Source organism: Trichosurus vulpecula, chromosome 2, assembly GCF_011100635.1.
Source record: "Trichosurus vulpecula isolate mTriVul1 chromosome 2, mTriVul1.pri, whole genome shotgun sequence".
NCBI lineage: Eukaryota > Metazoa > Chordata > Mammalia > Diprotodontia > Phalangeridae > Trichosurus > Trichosurus vulpecula.
The window spans coordinates 94,033,951-94,048,818 of record NC_050574.1 but is presented as its reverse complement, the minus strand read 5'-3'; the positions used below and the strand labels follow the sequence as shown (position 1 = coordinate 94,048,818).

At 37.2% G+C, this 14,868-nt stretch overlaps 1 protein-coding gene across 1 annotated transcript in view; it reads right to left on the bottom strand.

The window, feature by feature from the left end:
- COG6 (component of oligomeric golgi complex 6) overlaps positions 1-14,868 on the bottom strand; it is a 129,719-nt gene that overhangs the window by 26,831 nt on the left and 88,020 nt on the right. Inside the window, exons 14-17 of the mRNA XM_036746809.1 lie at positions 11,596-11,727; positions 11,071-11,238; positions 5,512-5,619; positions 1,618-1,671 (exon numbers count right to left, since the gene is read on the bottom strand). Of these exons, the coding sequence (XP_036602704.1) occupies positions 1,618-1,671; positions 5,512-5,619; positions 11,071-11,238; positions 11,596-11,727 (462 nt within the window). The remainder of the gene's footprint in view (positions 1-1,617; positions 1,672-5,511; positions 5,620-11,070; positions 11,239-11,595; positions 11,728-14,868) is intronic.

The window sequence follows — 14,868 nt, the reverse complement described above, 5'->3', positions numbered from 1 at the left end:
TGTTGCATATATGTTTAATATTGATGTTGGTTCCTTTTCTATGGTATCTGTAAGCACAATGTGGTTTCCCCATTTATTTTTCCTTAACATTGTGAATTTTTCTTTTCTTTTCTCTGATAGTATGATTATAATGACTGTAGGTTTTTTTGGAATTAGTAAATTTTGTTCTAGCCTCTCATTTTGTATGCATCTTTATATTTTATAAAATTCTTCTGATTTTGTCATATTTTACAAGTCATGAAACTTGATAAACTCTAAAAATTGAAACCGAAAAGCACTCAAAGAGCAATGGAGTAGTGAGAATAAATAGCTTCAACACATTACAAGTAAGAAATTATGAATAAGAAGCAGTGTAAAGGATATCACCAAAGAAATATATGAGCTTAAAAGATGGGCTAGTTATATGGTAAAAGCGAAGATATGGCAAATATACCACTGTCATAATGAAACTTAATAAGATATGGATAAGAACTACACAGGACGGGCAGCCAGAGATGGGTTGCAATCTGCAGAACTGGAGGGAATAACCACATCAATGATATAATAGATGCATATTTGAGTTTTTTCAATAGTACTGAGTTACCAATACCAATTTTAATTTTCCTAAACTATATATAGATGAATGTTTATCTGTAATTGTTTTAAAACAGAAAAAATATGTAAAGAGCTTCATTTAATTTTGTATGGACTACTTAAGAAACAAAAGTTTAAAGTTCTGCCCTCCTATTACACTACCATCTTATAATATCTTTCCAAGGAAACAAGTCTTAGGGATCATAAGATCACAGACTCAGAGCTGGAAAAATGCTTAAAGGTCACATAGTCTAAGACCCTCATTTTAAAGATAAATAAACTGAGGCCAAATGAGGTTGTGACTTGCCCAAGGAATCAAAGACAACATCAGAGGTAAGACTTGACTCCAGGTCCTTTGGCTCCAAAGCTGATACTCCTTCCATACTACCAAACTGCCACTTGGCCTTCAATATATCCAATCCCCAAAGTCAGTTTACCAATGTTACAAAGCCTAAAAATACCTTGAAATTCTTATGAATCATGATATGCAGAAGTAATATAATTGATAACCTTTAAAATATATTTAGTTTAAATTTAAATTCCATCTTAAAATTCTGAATGTGGGAGGTCATGCAAATATGGCTATATGCCTACATGTGGATGTATATTTATTTGTGAATAATTACATGCACACATGTACCAACACGTAATTATTTAAGTATTGTCATTATAACCATCAGTGCATGTCTGTACTGTATACATCTCTGAGTACCTGTATATTGCACTCATTTTTGTTTTAGGGGTATGTTTGGGGAGATTTAGAAGTATAACACTGTATAAAAAATATGGTGTGTTAGATTCTATCAGAACACTGCAGAATATGTATGTTTCAGTGTGTGTAGTATATAAAGGTATAAAAATGCCTGAGTCAATGAAATATCAGCTACATAACTGTTCTTACACCAATATAAATGCTATATGTTATGGGCAGACAAAACAAATCATATGAGACGAATTATATCCAGAAGGAAGGCATTATTAAAGAGAAAGGCCTTGAAGAAACACAAATGATAATGCTTTGATCTGAAATTCCTGTTTTCTTACCATTGCTGCCTTCAGGGAGACTGAGTCCAGGCTCGGCAAGTTAGCTAAGGGACCCTAAAAAAAGCAAGGAAAGACAATATGTAGTGATTTACACCAGAGCCAGTATGGTATAGTGGATAAAGAAACAATGGCCGGAAATCCAGGAGCACCTGCGTTTCAAGTCCTACCTGTGACACGTAGTAGATGTTTGGGCAAATCATTTAACTTCCTGGTGACCAAGGCAACTCTTTAAGACTTTGAACAGAAGAGAAGTTGCCAATCTGCACTGCTATGGGAAGTTTCTCACCAGGAGCTCCTCACGCTGATGAAATCACAGGTCTTATTAAAAAAATATCATGTGCAACTCTGCCATTTGTTGATTGGTCTCCACTTTCAAATGTCCAGAAAGATTACTTTGCCCAGGCTTAAATGATCAGAAGCATTACAAATAACAGATTTTTTCCATATCACCTCCCCTTACTCAAAGATCTTCAATAGCTCCCAACTGCCCCTTAAAATAAACTACAACTTACTCAGCCTAATCTTAAAAGCCCTCCACAACCTGGCTCCTACCTACCTTGCCAGTCTGATTTCATATTACTTCCCTTCCTGCACTTTGTTTCATCAAGCTGGCCTGGCAGCTGGTCCTGTAGTCACTAATCCTTCTCTTTCCTCCCATGTGTATGTACAAGTAGCTCCCCAAATCTGGAATGTATTGCTTCCTCAGCTCCTTGACACATTTACCTCATAGTTTCAGACCACGGCTGAGGTCTGGGGCTAGCATGTTGGGCTTTATTCAGAAAGCAGGCCATCTGCAATGCCACATGTTCAAAGAATATAATTTTGAACTTAGGGAATTTAGACACCTTTTGTATGGAGAAGGGATTCTTAACCTGGGGTCCACAGATAGATTTCAGAAGGTCTATAAATTCAGATGAGAAAAAAAAAATTACATTCCTGATTTCACTAACTTCTAACTGAAATTTAGTATTTCTGTCACTTATGAAAGTAGGCAACAAGCCACATTACTGGTGATTTTGTCACCAATAGAAATCACAGGTGTTTTCTCATCACTTTGCAGTTGCTGACGTTGCAAAATATTTATATTCATCACTACTTCAAAATTATTGTAGTAATTAGACCTGTCAATGGTTCACATGTGATTGTAGTCTCCCTATCTACAGACTGTATTTCAAAATAATTGGGTTTTTTGTATTCCTTTGTATTTTATTTTGTGCATTTAAAAATTCTTCTCAAAAGGGATCCATAGGCATCATGAGGCTGCCAAAGAGTTCCATGACACACAAAAAAGGTTAAGATTCCCTGAAAAAGAATATAAGTTAGAACCCTTGGAATAGAGTATAGGTTTGAATTTATTTGATTTCAACATTAAATATAATAAAAATATAAAATGAGAAAGAAGAAATAGCATATTTTAAGCAAAGGTTTGTCAGGTGCCAGAAACACACAATCCCATTTATACATGCATAATTTGATCTTTCAAATTCCTGCATTTATTTTATATTTTTGGTAATTATAAAGGCAAGTCATATGTTAGTAAGTGTAATTTATATTACAGAATTGCTTTATCTATTTAATTAATATCTTAGAATAACTACATCTCCCAGCCCAGGTATGTTAATTATGATTTTTAAAGGTTTAAAAAATGCAAATTCCAATGAACTTTAAACCTGATATATTCTTAAAAACTTTTCTGCAAAAACAAAATTTCATATATTAAATTCTATTTTTTTATTCATTTGCATTATAGAATTATTTCTGTAGGAAAAAATCCAATGGAAAGGATGCAAACCTTTGATGAGGAAGAAGTCAGGATAGGAGTATAACTTAATATCATGCAACAAGTCTAGCCATAGTAGATAGATATTCTTTATAATTCTTATGAATTGGTTGACTCATTTGTTTTCTTATAGTTTATGTCACTAGTTAACTGAGTCAGATGAGGTCCTATCCTAAAGAAGAATCGAATCTATCAAAGAGTCTGAATTTCAGGGATTCAGGTTATATATTGTTTTTGTTTACAGGTACTCAAGCTGGGAGCTGAGAGTGCTCCACAAGCAGGGTGTCCTGACAACAGTAACAACAATTGTGGCTGCTGCTATTGACATATGTATGAGGATTTATGGTCTGAAAAGCACTTTACATGTAAGATTTTACAATCACCTCGCAAGAACCCTGTGAGGTTATAGAGACCCATTTTACAGATGAGGAAGTTGAAGTTCATATAGATTATATGCCCCATGATCATAGAGTCGTTAATTGGCAGAGGCAGAATTTAAACCCAGGTCTCTTCAAGCACAGAATTATATTCATTCTGATATACTGCTTGGATCCTCTTTCTTTCTCCCTCCATACCATATGCTTTGTTGATCCCATAAGTTCCTAAGGATTCAGTTATCATCTCTATATAGACAATTCCAAGATTTAGATATTCATACAGCTCCCTCCTGAGCTCTAATCTTACTGACTCCTGTTCATCTCAAATTGGTTGTTTTGTAGGTGAACTCAAACTCAACATGTCCAATACAGACTTCATAGTCTTTCCCTTTTTCCCAACTTCCCCTTTTACTGCTGAGGGCATGACTATCCTTCCAGTTAACCATCTTATAACCTTGGTGTCATACTCCTCCATTCTCTTACAGACTCCACTTATCTAACCTGTTTTTACATTGTCTTTCCCTCCTTCCCAACATCCCTCTTACATGTCCCTTTTCTCCACTCACACAATCAAACCCTGCTGGAGGGCCTCATCATGTCATGGCTGGACTATCGCAATAACCTTCTGTCCAGTCGATTCTCTTCAGTTGTCAAAATGACCACCTTCCTAAAGTGTAAGTCTGACCATTCTCCCCTCCCACAATACCCTCTCCTCTCTCTCCTTTCCTACACCACTCAATAAACTCAAGAGGTTCTCTATTAGTTCCTCATACAAATATAAATCCTTTGGCACTTTAAAGTCCTTTATAACGGAGTCCCCTCTTCCCTTTCTAGTCTTTTTGCCCTTATTCCCTCCATGTGTACCATGTGCCAGCTATACTGGCCTACTTCATGTTCCTCAGACATGACACTCCATCTCCTGGCTCCACTGCTGGAATGCTCTCTCCTCACCTCTACCTCCCAGACTTTCTTGAAGTCTCAGCTCAAATCCCACTTTCTGTAAGAGTCCTTTCTCCCTTCTTCACAATGCCAATGTCTTCCCTCTGGGATTATTTCCCATTTACATTGCATATATTTTATATTTATACGTTTAGTTGTATATTATCTCCCTCTTTAGAATGAAAGCATCCTGAAGGCAGGAACTGTGTTTTAGCTTTTCCCTGTAGTGCTTAAGCACAATGCCTGGCCCATAGCAAGCACTTAATATTTGATGATTACCTGATCAATAGGGCCTCAAAAATAGAACAAAAAATTCTTAGTCTGGCATTTAAAGTCCTCCCCTATAAGGCCAGAATCTATCTTTTCAAGCTAATTATATATCACCCCTGTCATGAACTCTATGCCCAGTCAAACTCTTTTACTTACTAATTCCCACATATGAATTGCAAAGATCATACAACTAGCAGGAAGCTGGAGATCCAAGTCTAGAATTCGGATTTTCTAACCTCTATTCCAGTTCTTTATTTACTCCGCCACACTACTTTTAATTATTCTTCTTTGCTGCCAAATTTTTAAAAAAGAAGTTTCTAGAGTTTGATAGAGAAATTCCAGCTGACTATCCCATTACCAGACCCATTTCATGGGGACACTATAAGTCAGAGCAAATTGCATTTAATGTATCTGAGTCTTACTTTCTACATCTCTAAAATGAAAGGAGAAGAAAAAAATCTCTACAATTATAAGACTCAGTGACCCACTACTTTCAGCAACATATATGGTTAACAACTCTGTTCTTACCTGTTCCAGTTTATATTGCTGTACAGCATTGTAGATATAACTCAGACCTGCTCTGGTTAATACATAAGAGGCTTGCTCATTTATAAGTGTATCCAAATGTGCTTCAATCTGAAATGGAACAAAGAGAACACTATTTTACAGGAGGAAGGGGGTTGATGGTAATTCTCTCAACTGTGATTCAATCTCGGTTATTTGTCACTGATATGTCTACAGGGTGAAAATAGGCAATAGAAAAGTCAGTCATTGTAAGACATGTAGAAATATTCTTACACTGAAGGGTGGAAGAAATCTGTGTGCCAGAGGAAGGTCTCCATTGGGCACTCTGCAGAGATGATCATCTTGTCAGATTTCTCCAACTGGATGTTGTTCTCTGACTTTGCAAACTCAACAAAGGATCATTGATGCTAGTTGTGCACAGCTCTCGTGTTTCCCTTATGAAACAATATTTCTCCATAAAATCTGTCACTTCTCATAACTTCTCTTACTCCTATTGGTGGAACTACCATCCTAATCACCCAGGCATTATCTTTAGCATTATCTGACTCCTTTCCACCCCTCATGTGTTATAGACAAACACCTATCAATTCCTTCCAATTCTAGATTTCTCCCCTAAGTCTCCTCCCTTCTATTTCCAGTACAACTAACTTGATTTAAGTTCTCATCACTGGTGGCCTAGAATACTGTAACTACCTCCTAACTGATTTTCACGTCTACAGTCTCTTCCATCTTTGACTGATCCTTTATTCTGAGAAAGCTTCTTATGGCATGGTTCTAACAACATCATTCCCTTGCTAAAAATACTTGTGGCTTCTGACTGCCTCCTGGATGATAAATTCTTTATTTCAGCATCCAAAGCCTTTCAACATCTAGTTCTAGCCTACTTTTCCAGACTTGTCTCACACTACTTCCTGTGACATACTCTACATTTCAGCTAAACAAGATGACTCACTAGCCTCATTCTCAGTCTTCCCTTTTAATGTCTTTTACGATGCCATGTTACGTGACTGGAATGGACTTTCTGGTGTCTCTGACCGCTGAAATTTCTCCTTTCTCTCAAGGTACAATTTAGATGCCACCGTTTATAAAAAGCTTCTGTCAGTCTTCCTAGTTAAATTCTGATTGAAGCGGCGAGCTGAAAGTAAGAGTGTTCCTTTGTGAAATCTATCATTGTGATGATACTTTCCTTCATACTTGCCCCATTTTGTATTGTATGTAAGTTAGTTGTATATGAGTTTTATTCCCCCATTAAACTGTAAAAACTTTTTGAGGGTAGTTGTAAGTCTTATTCCATCTTTGTTCTCATACAGCTTTCCTTGAACACAATAGCACTTAATAATTTTTGGTTGAGCTCCTCTTGAAGGAAGGAAGATAAATTAATGAAATGATAAAGGACTAAAGACTGTATTGGGCAACGGCTATGTCTAGACATAAGGAAGGGGCTATTTCCTCTTCTCCTTTAAAAGTAGGCAACAGCCTGTGGGGGTTAGAGTTAGGCTCTTTCTTACTAGTTATGATAAAGCAAATAAAGAAAAATAAAATACAAAGATCAGCAGAAGGAATTAGCGGTATTTAACTCGTGTCAAAAGAAACCTTAGGATAGAGCATACTAGCAGTACTTAAATACGTGAAGAGATGTCATGTGGAAGAAGAATTCAGTCTCTTCAGAATTAGGATCAGTGGGTGGAAGTGACGAGAACAAATTTTGGCTCAATCTAAACTTTTTAATAGGAAATTTCAGAAAAGGAAAGGAATATCTTAAAAGTACCCCTAGGCAGAAGCTAGATGGTCACCTCTCACATGATTTTGTGTATTAGATAGGAAAGTTGGTGGGGGGGGGGGGGTGAGCTAAGATGGCAGCTGGAAAGCAGGGACTTGCGTGAGCTCCCCCCAAAGGTCCCTCCAAAAACCTATAAAAATGGCTCTGAACAAATTCTAGAGCTGCAGAACCCACAGAATAGCAGAGGGAAGCAGGGCTCCAGCCTAGGACAGCCTGGATGGTTGCTGGGTAAGGTCTATCGCAGGCATGTGGGAGTGGAGTGGAGTAGAGCAGAGCCCAGCGTGTGCTGTGCCTGGACCAACCAGACTGGAAGCCAGGCGAACAGGCCCTAGCACCCTGAATCAGTGAGCTGTGGCAGTTACCAGACTTCTCAACCCACAAACACCAAAGACAACAGAGAAGGTTAGTGGGAAAAGCTTCCGGGACAGAGTGAAAGCAGTTCGGCCACCGCCCAGGGGTAGCAGAGGTGGTGCAGTTCTGAGGACAGAACTACAGCTGCAGTTGCTTCCGGCCCCAGGCCCACTTGGTGGGAGGAATTAAGTGGTGGATCAGAGTGGGAGTGCAGAGCCTGCTTAAGATCTGAGTCAGGTCCGGGTTGGCGGTTCTTGGGGGAGGAGGAGTGCTGGTGTGGCAGAGCTTGCTGTGTAGAAATAGCTCTGAAAACAACAGCATGACCCCTCAAGCTTGGGCCAAAGTACTCTACACTCTACAAGCAGTCACACCCCAATGAAAAACTCAAGGGTCAAGTAGGTGGCTGGGAACATGGCCAGGCAGCAAAAACAGACTAAGATTCAGACTCAGACTTTGGAATCTTTCTTTGGTGACAAAGAAGACCAAAACATACAGCCAGAACAAGTCAACAAAGTCGAAGAACCTACATCAAAAGCCTCCAAGAAAAACATGAACTGGTCTCAGGCCATGGAATAGCTCAAAAAGGATTTGGAAAAGCAAGTTAGAGAAGTAGAGGAAAAATTGGGATGAGAAATGAGAATGATGTGAGAAAACCATGAAAAGCAAGCCAATAACTTGCTAAAGGCGACCCAAAAAGTACTGAAGAAAATAACACTTTAAAAAATACACTAACTCAAATGGCAAAAAAGTTTCAAAAAGCCAATGAGGAGGAGAATGCCTTGAAAGGCAAATTAGGCAAATGGAAAAAGAGGTCCAAAAGACCAATGAAGAAAATGCCACCTTAAAAATTAGGTTGGAGCAAGTGGAAGCTAGTGACTTGATGAGAAATCAAGAGATTATCAAACAGAACCAAAGGAATGAAAAAATGGAAGACAATGTGAAATATCTCATTGGAAAAACCACTGACCTGGAAAATAGATCCAGGAGAGAGAATTTAAAAATTATTGGACTACCTGAAAGCCATGATCAAAAAAAGAGCCTAGATATCATCTTTCCAGAAATTATCAAGGAGAACTGCCCTGATATTCTAGAGCCACAGGGCAAAATAGAAATTGAAAGAATCCACCGATCGCCTCCTGAAAAATATCCCAAAAAGAAAACTCCTAGGAATATTGTTGCCAAATTCCAGAGCTCCCAAATCAAGGAGAAAATACTGAAAGCAGCCAGAAAGAAACAATTTGAGTATTGTGGAAACACAATCAGAATAACACTAGATCTAGCAGCTTCTACATTAAGGCATCGAAGGCCTTGGAATATAATATTCTGCAGGTCAATGGAGCTAGGATTAAAACCAAAAATCACCTACCCAGCAAAACTGAGTATCATGCTCCAAAGCAAAATATGGACTTTCAATAAAACAGAGGACTTTCAAGCTTTCTCAGTGAAAAGACCAGAGCTGAATAGAAAATCTGACTTTCAAACACAAGTATCAAGAGAAGCATGAAAAAGTAATCAAGAAAGAAAATTCATAAGGGACTTACTAAAGTTGAACTGTTTTGTTTACATTCCTACATGGAAAGATGATGTGTATAATTAATGAGACCTCAGTATTAGGGTAGCTGAAGGGAATATACATACGTACATACATACATACATACAGATAGATAGATAGATAGATAGATAGATATACATAGAGGGCTCAGGGTGAGGTGAATATGAAGGGATGATGATATCTTAAAAAAATCAAATTAAGGGATGAGAGAGGAATATATTGAGAGAGGGAGAAAAGGAGAGAGAGAATGGGGTAAATTATCTCACATAAAAGTGGCAAGAAAAATCAGTTCTGTTGGGAGGGAAGAGGGGGCACGTGAGGGGGAATGAGTAAATCTTGCTCTCATCAGATTTGACCTGAGGAGGGAATAACGTACACACTCAAGTGGGTATCTTACCCCACAGGAAAGAAGGAGGAAGGAGACAAAAAAGGGGGGACGATAAAGGGAGGGCAGATAGGGGAAGGAGGTAATCAAAAGCAAACACTTTTAACAAGGGACAGGGTGAAGGGAGAAAATTGGATAAAGGGGTATAGGATAGGAAGGAGCAAAATATAGTCCATTTTTCACAACATGAGTATTGTGGAAGAGGTTTGCATAATGATACACATGTGGCCTATGTTGAATTGCTTGCCTTCTTAGGGAGGGTGGGTGGGGAGGGAAGAGGGGAGAGAATTTGGAACTCAAAGTTTTAAAAGCAGATGTTCAAAAAAAAAGTTTTTGCATGCAACTAGGAAATAAGATATACAGGCAATAGGGCATAAAAATCTATCTTGCCCTACAAGAAAGTAAGGGAAACGGGATGGGGTGACAGAAAGGAAGGTTGACTGGGGAACAGGGCAATCAGAATATATGCCATCTTGGAGTGGGGGGGAGGGTAGAAATGGGGGGAAAATTTGTAATTCAAACTCTTGTGAAAATTAATGCTGAAAACTAAAAACATTAAATAAATAAATAATGATTTAAGGTAGGAAAATGGACTGGGCGATCTCTAAGGTCCCTTTCAATTCTAAGCTACTATGAGTTTATGATCAAACCACAAACAACATGTGTGTGACGTCAGAATACATCAGAGTAAGCTGCTTGAGAAAGAATAAAAGTAAGAGCATCCTTTACTTAAATCTATATTTTCAAATCTGGCATTTATGTTTGGATATACTTGTCTTATTTGAAGATTTCTACTCATATTTGTACATATACACATAGAAGTACCTGAATAGTTAAAAAAATTAAACAAAAAATGAAATTTTTAAAAATCAACATATGAAAAACATAAAGGACTATCAAATTTAAAAGGATAAAATACTTTAATCAGGAAAAACCAAAACAAACTAATTAATTCTTACCCCTTAAATCATTTAAATGTGTATGACAGCTTGTGGCATTGTCAACTCCTTAAAAATGTATTAACTACCATCAAAAATCACTATTTCTAATTAGTGTTTTTATAATAATACATTTTATAATTTCATTTACTTTAAGTATCACAGAGAAGCTTAAGTGATAACCATTTGGTTTGTAGAACTAGTGTGAATGGTACAATGATTTCTAATGTTTTGCCTAACACTAGTTTACACTTAGATAAAAATATATCTGCTCTCTCTAACACCTCCTGTACTAGCTCCAGATTTTGAGAAGTATATCACATTATTTACAGTTCGAGACTGAAATCTACATACTGATTAACTCTGTGCGATCAGAGAAGTTCTGTTCCATCTACTATAGTAAGATCCTGATAAAATGTGGAAATTATTTTTTAATCCATTCATCTCTACGTTCACGTCAGATTAAAGGTTTATGAACTGGAAAGTATTTAAAAACCCTTAATTGAGAGGACAAAAACTCCATTACAGTAAGAAGTAATGTTAACATTAACTTTACCTGAAATTGTAGCATTTCTAGGCGTTTATCAGTAAATTCAAAGAGTGCTAGTGTTGTTTTCATCATATATAAGGAGTTGACCATGAAAGTAGCCATGTCAGCTGTGCCTAAATTACTTGCAGATACAGTACACATCTGGAGTAAAGGATCCAAAACACATGATAAAACCTAAAAATTGAAAAGGAAATATAATTTGTACATTAGTTAGTTCACAAGCAAGTTTCTATGCTCCGAGGTTATGGGAATACAGAGACAGTACTTCATTATCAATAAGCACAGAAGAAATATTATATAATTGTGCAAAGAAAACTTCTAAAGACATGATTTATCAAGCTTAACATTTTAAGAAGTTAAATAGCTATGTGGTCACTGAACTTTTTTAATGACAATAAACTGACTTATTTAAAAAAAAACAAGTGAGAGAAAGGGGCTGTTAAAAAGCTTTTTTGTTATATACATGCCATTAAATCTCAAATATGTGATAGAAGTGCAAAATTAATAATTAAAAAAGAATTGGCAACACACCTGCACAAAATCTGCTTGACGAGCATCTAATGGCACAACTGAAGAGTCATGAGATGCCAAAACTTCACGCAATAATGCAAGTGTCTGGCTTAGTGCAGAACTTGGTCCGAGATCAGGTGGTGGGAGTTCAACCTGAAATATAAATAGCTCATCATTATTTATATTTACTCAGGAAACTTCAATGAACAAAAAAGATGTTAGTTTATCATAAAAATGAGCAAAGATTTCATACCTTACCGTATCAATCCTATTGTTAATCCAAAATTTTATCAAAGCTATATGTTTTGTTCTGAAATTTCCAACAATTAAAATGCCAACTTTTAGATATCTTTCTTTTATAAGTTACCACGGCCAAAAAAAGTTTCATTATTAGCCAGCCCACTGGTGATATGCCTCTCTATTATTGGTTAGACTTATGCTCAGGAAACAGGCTCAGTCTATTCATGGAACTCTGAAGGAGAATGGAGTAGGGGAAGTCATTAAAGGGCATTAAATAATGTCCTATTCCAGAAAGAGAAGATGGACTGATGACATGGCAGGGATGAGGAATGACCGATGGAAGACAGTAGTGTTCTGGGGGTAGCTTTGTGATGTCAGGGGAAACTGAGGAAGGCCTCCACCATTTTTAGGTAGACCCCTTTGATAAATTCTTGGGAGGAACAAAGAGAGAAATGAAAGTCATACAGGATGGGCAAAAATGGATGAGTTGCAATCTGCACCTTTGAAGGGAACTTGCAAATTGATAGGATCAGATTCATTTGAGTCTGAGTACTATTAGATTGACACAATAAAAATATTTTGAATTAAATTAAAAGCAGTGATAATTTTTATTGTTCAGTCTATTTGTTAAAGAATAAAATAAAACACAGTGAGTTCTAGAAAATAAAGATATGACAAGGTAAAACAATTTCTATGAACTGCAGGCTAACATTTTATTTATGTTTTAGTGGGAAATGAAATGGTGTACTCTTTATTCCTTTCAGCACAAAGCACAAGGAAACACACAGCAGGTTATCTGGTAAGTGGGAGAGCCAAGTGCAAAAGCCAATCAGTGCTCATCAAGCTGAGATGTACTGCTATCTCCACTTTATCCCAACACACACATTCATAGATTACAGTCTATGGGGCTGATCCTAGAACACAAGATGTGAGCCAGGAATGCACAATCACATGTAAAAGCAAACCATACCAACTGAATTAGAAAGGTATTTGCTAGCTGGCAAGATGTTAGGATGTCCTAATGCCCTTTGGGGAGGAAATAAGAATATATTAAAAACATGAATATTAATTGTAGAGTGTCGTCGATGTAATAGAATCCAGACCTTGGAACCAGTTAATATTGAGATCTTAGACGAGTCCACAGAATAACTGACTACCTTGTTCCTGGTAGTGTAGGCGTACATATTTTAAAAAATCAGGCATATCGAGAATCGCCACCCCCTTGAATCCAAGTGAATGCTGTAATTTGGGTATTAAAAAAGTGATAGGTGATCCCTACATAGAAATTTACTCACAATTAATGTTGGTCTTTGACATGAGACGGCAAGAAGATTTATAATATAGGTTTTATATAACAAAGTATATACTAAAACACACGCGCACAGAGCTAGTCCTGGTTCTCTACTATTTTTAATAAATGAAAGCTAAAGCTTAGCATCTAGATTAGTGCTGAGAAGGCTAGATGGGTAGGTAGTTAGTTATAATTTGTTGTAACTACATAATTTTGGCAATTAAGACCAAAAATTCAGTCTGTAATTTTCATATCTTCTAAGTTACAAGATGTAAAATACTGGTACTTAGAAACAAAAAGCTCAGGGAATATCTCCATTTATGCCCAAATTTTCTGTTATTAACCAAAAGAGAATAATCATAGAAATTTTGTAGAGTGGTAGAAGAAAAGCATAATGGAATTTAATTTTATTCCTTGACTTAAAATGAAAATGTTAAAAAAATCTTACCAAAGTAAAAGCATTGTGTAAATGATCTAGAAGATAATTACTACTTGAATGCAACTCATCCAATAAACTGTCATCCTAAAGATTGCTTCTATACTTACATGCACTTATCATGTACCATTTTGCATTATAGGTATCAGTATCTGTGTCTTCTCACTCTGTAGGACAGTTTAATATCAGGACACAGTCTTTTCTAAACCCTTACTTCACAATTATGTGGTTCAGTGGACGGAGGTCTGCATCCACAGTCAAGAAGACCTAAATTCAAATCCAACCTCAGATACCTACTAACTCTATGATCCTGGGCTCCTCACTCAGCCTGTTCCCTTCTTTATAAAATGGGGAGTTATAATGGCACCTGCCTCCCAGCAGCTGTGGGATGATCAAATAAGATATTTGTAAAACACTTTGAAAACCTTAAAGCACTACATGAATGCTAGCTATTATTAGGACTATAACATCACAATGCTCTGCACAACATAGGAGATTAATAAGTATTAACTGAATTAATGACGAGGAATCAGGGAAATATACATGGAAGGAGAGGTGGTATTTGAACTGGCTCTTTGACGCATGGCATAGTAGAATTCTCTTCCTGGATCACTGCCTTGTCGTGGCAGAGGGGCTTGCACAGCTCAATGCAACTATGAACTATGCCATGCAGGGTTACCAAAGACAGAGAGGCCACAGGGAGGCATTCTGACAAAAGATGGTCCACTGGAGAAGGAAATGGCAAACCCCTCCAGTATGTTTGCCAAGAAAACCCCACAGACAGTATTAAAATGCCAAAAGATACAGCACCGGAAGAGGAGTCCCTCAGGTCAGAAGGTGTCCAACATTGGTGGAGGAGAGAAGGGGCTGGCTTGCTATGGGCCATGTGCTAGGTCACAAAGAATCAGACATGACTACAACTGAAAAACAACATAGTAGAAGGAAGTTTACACTCAGAACCCAGTCTGCACCAGGTTCACATCCGAGCTCTGACACACTAGGGTAGAGACCCTGTACAATTCACTTCCCTATTCAGACACTTGGTTTTGACACCTGTAAAATAGGGGTAATAACACTTTGAAAATCTACCTCGCAAGGTCATTTTGAAGAAAGTACTTTGTAAACCTTAAAATTCAATTCCAGCAAGAAGGAAAGGAATGGAGATGACTAAAGAAATCGGTGTGGATACATAGTAAACTTGTCAACCAAATTAGTTATTGTTTTTAGAGTTGGGGAGGGAAGATATATAGAAAAGAGAGCATGTAGTGTGAATTTAAGAAGAATAATAACTACAATAAACAACTCTTCCTGTTCCCCCACTATTACT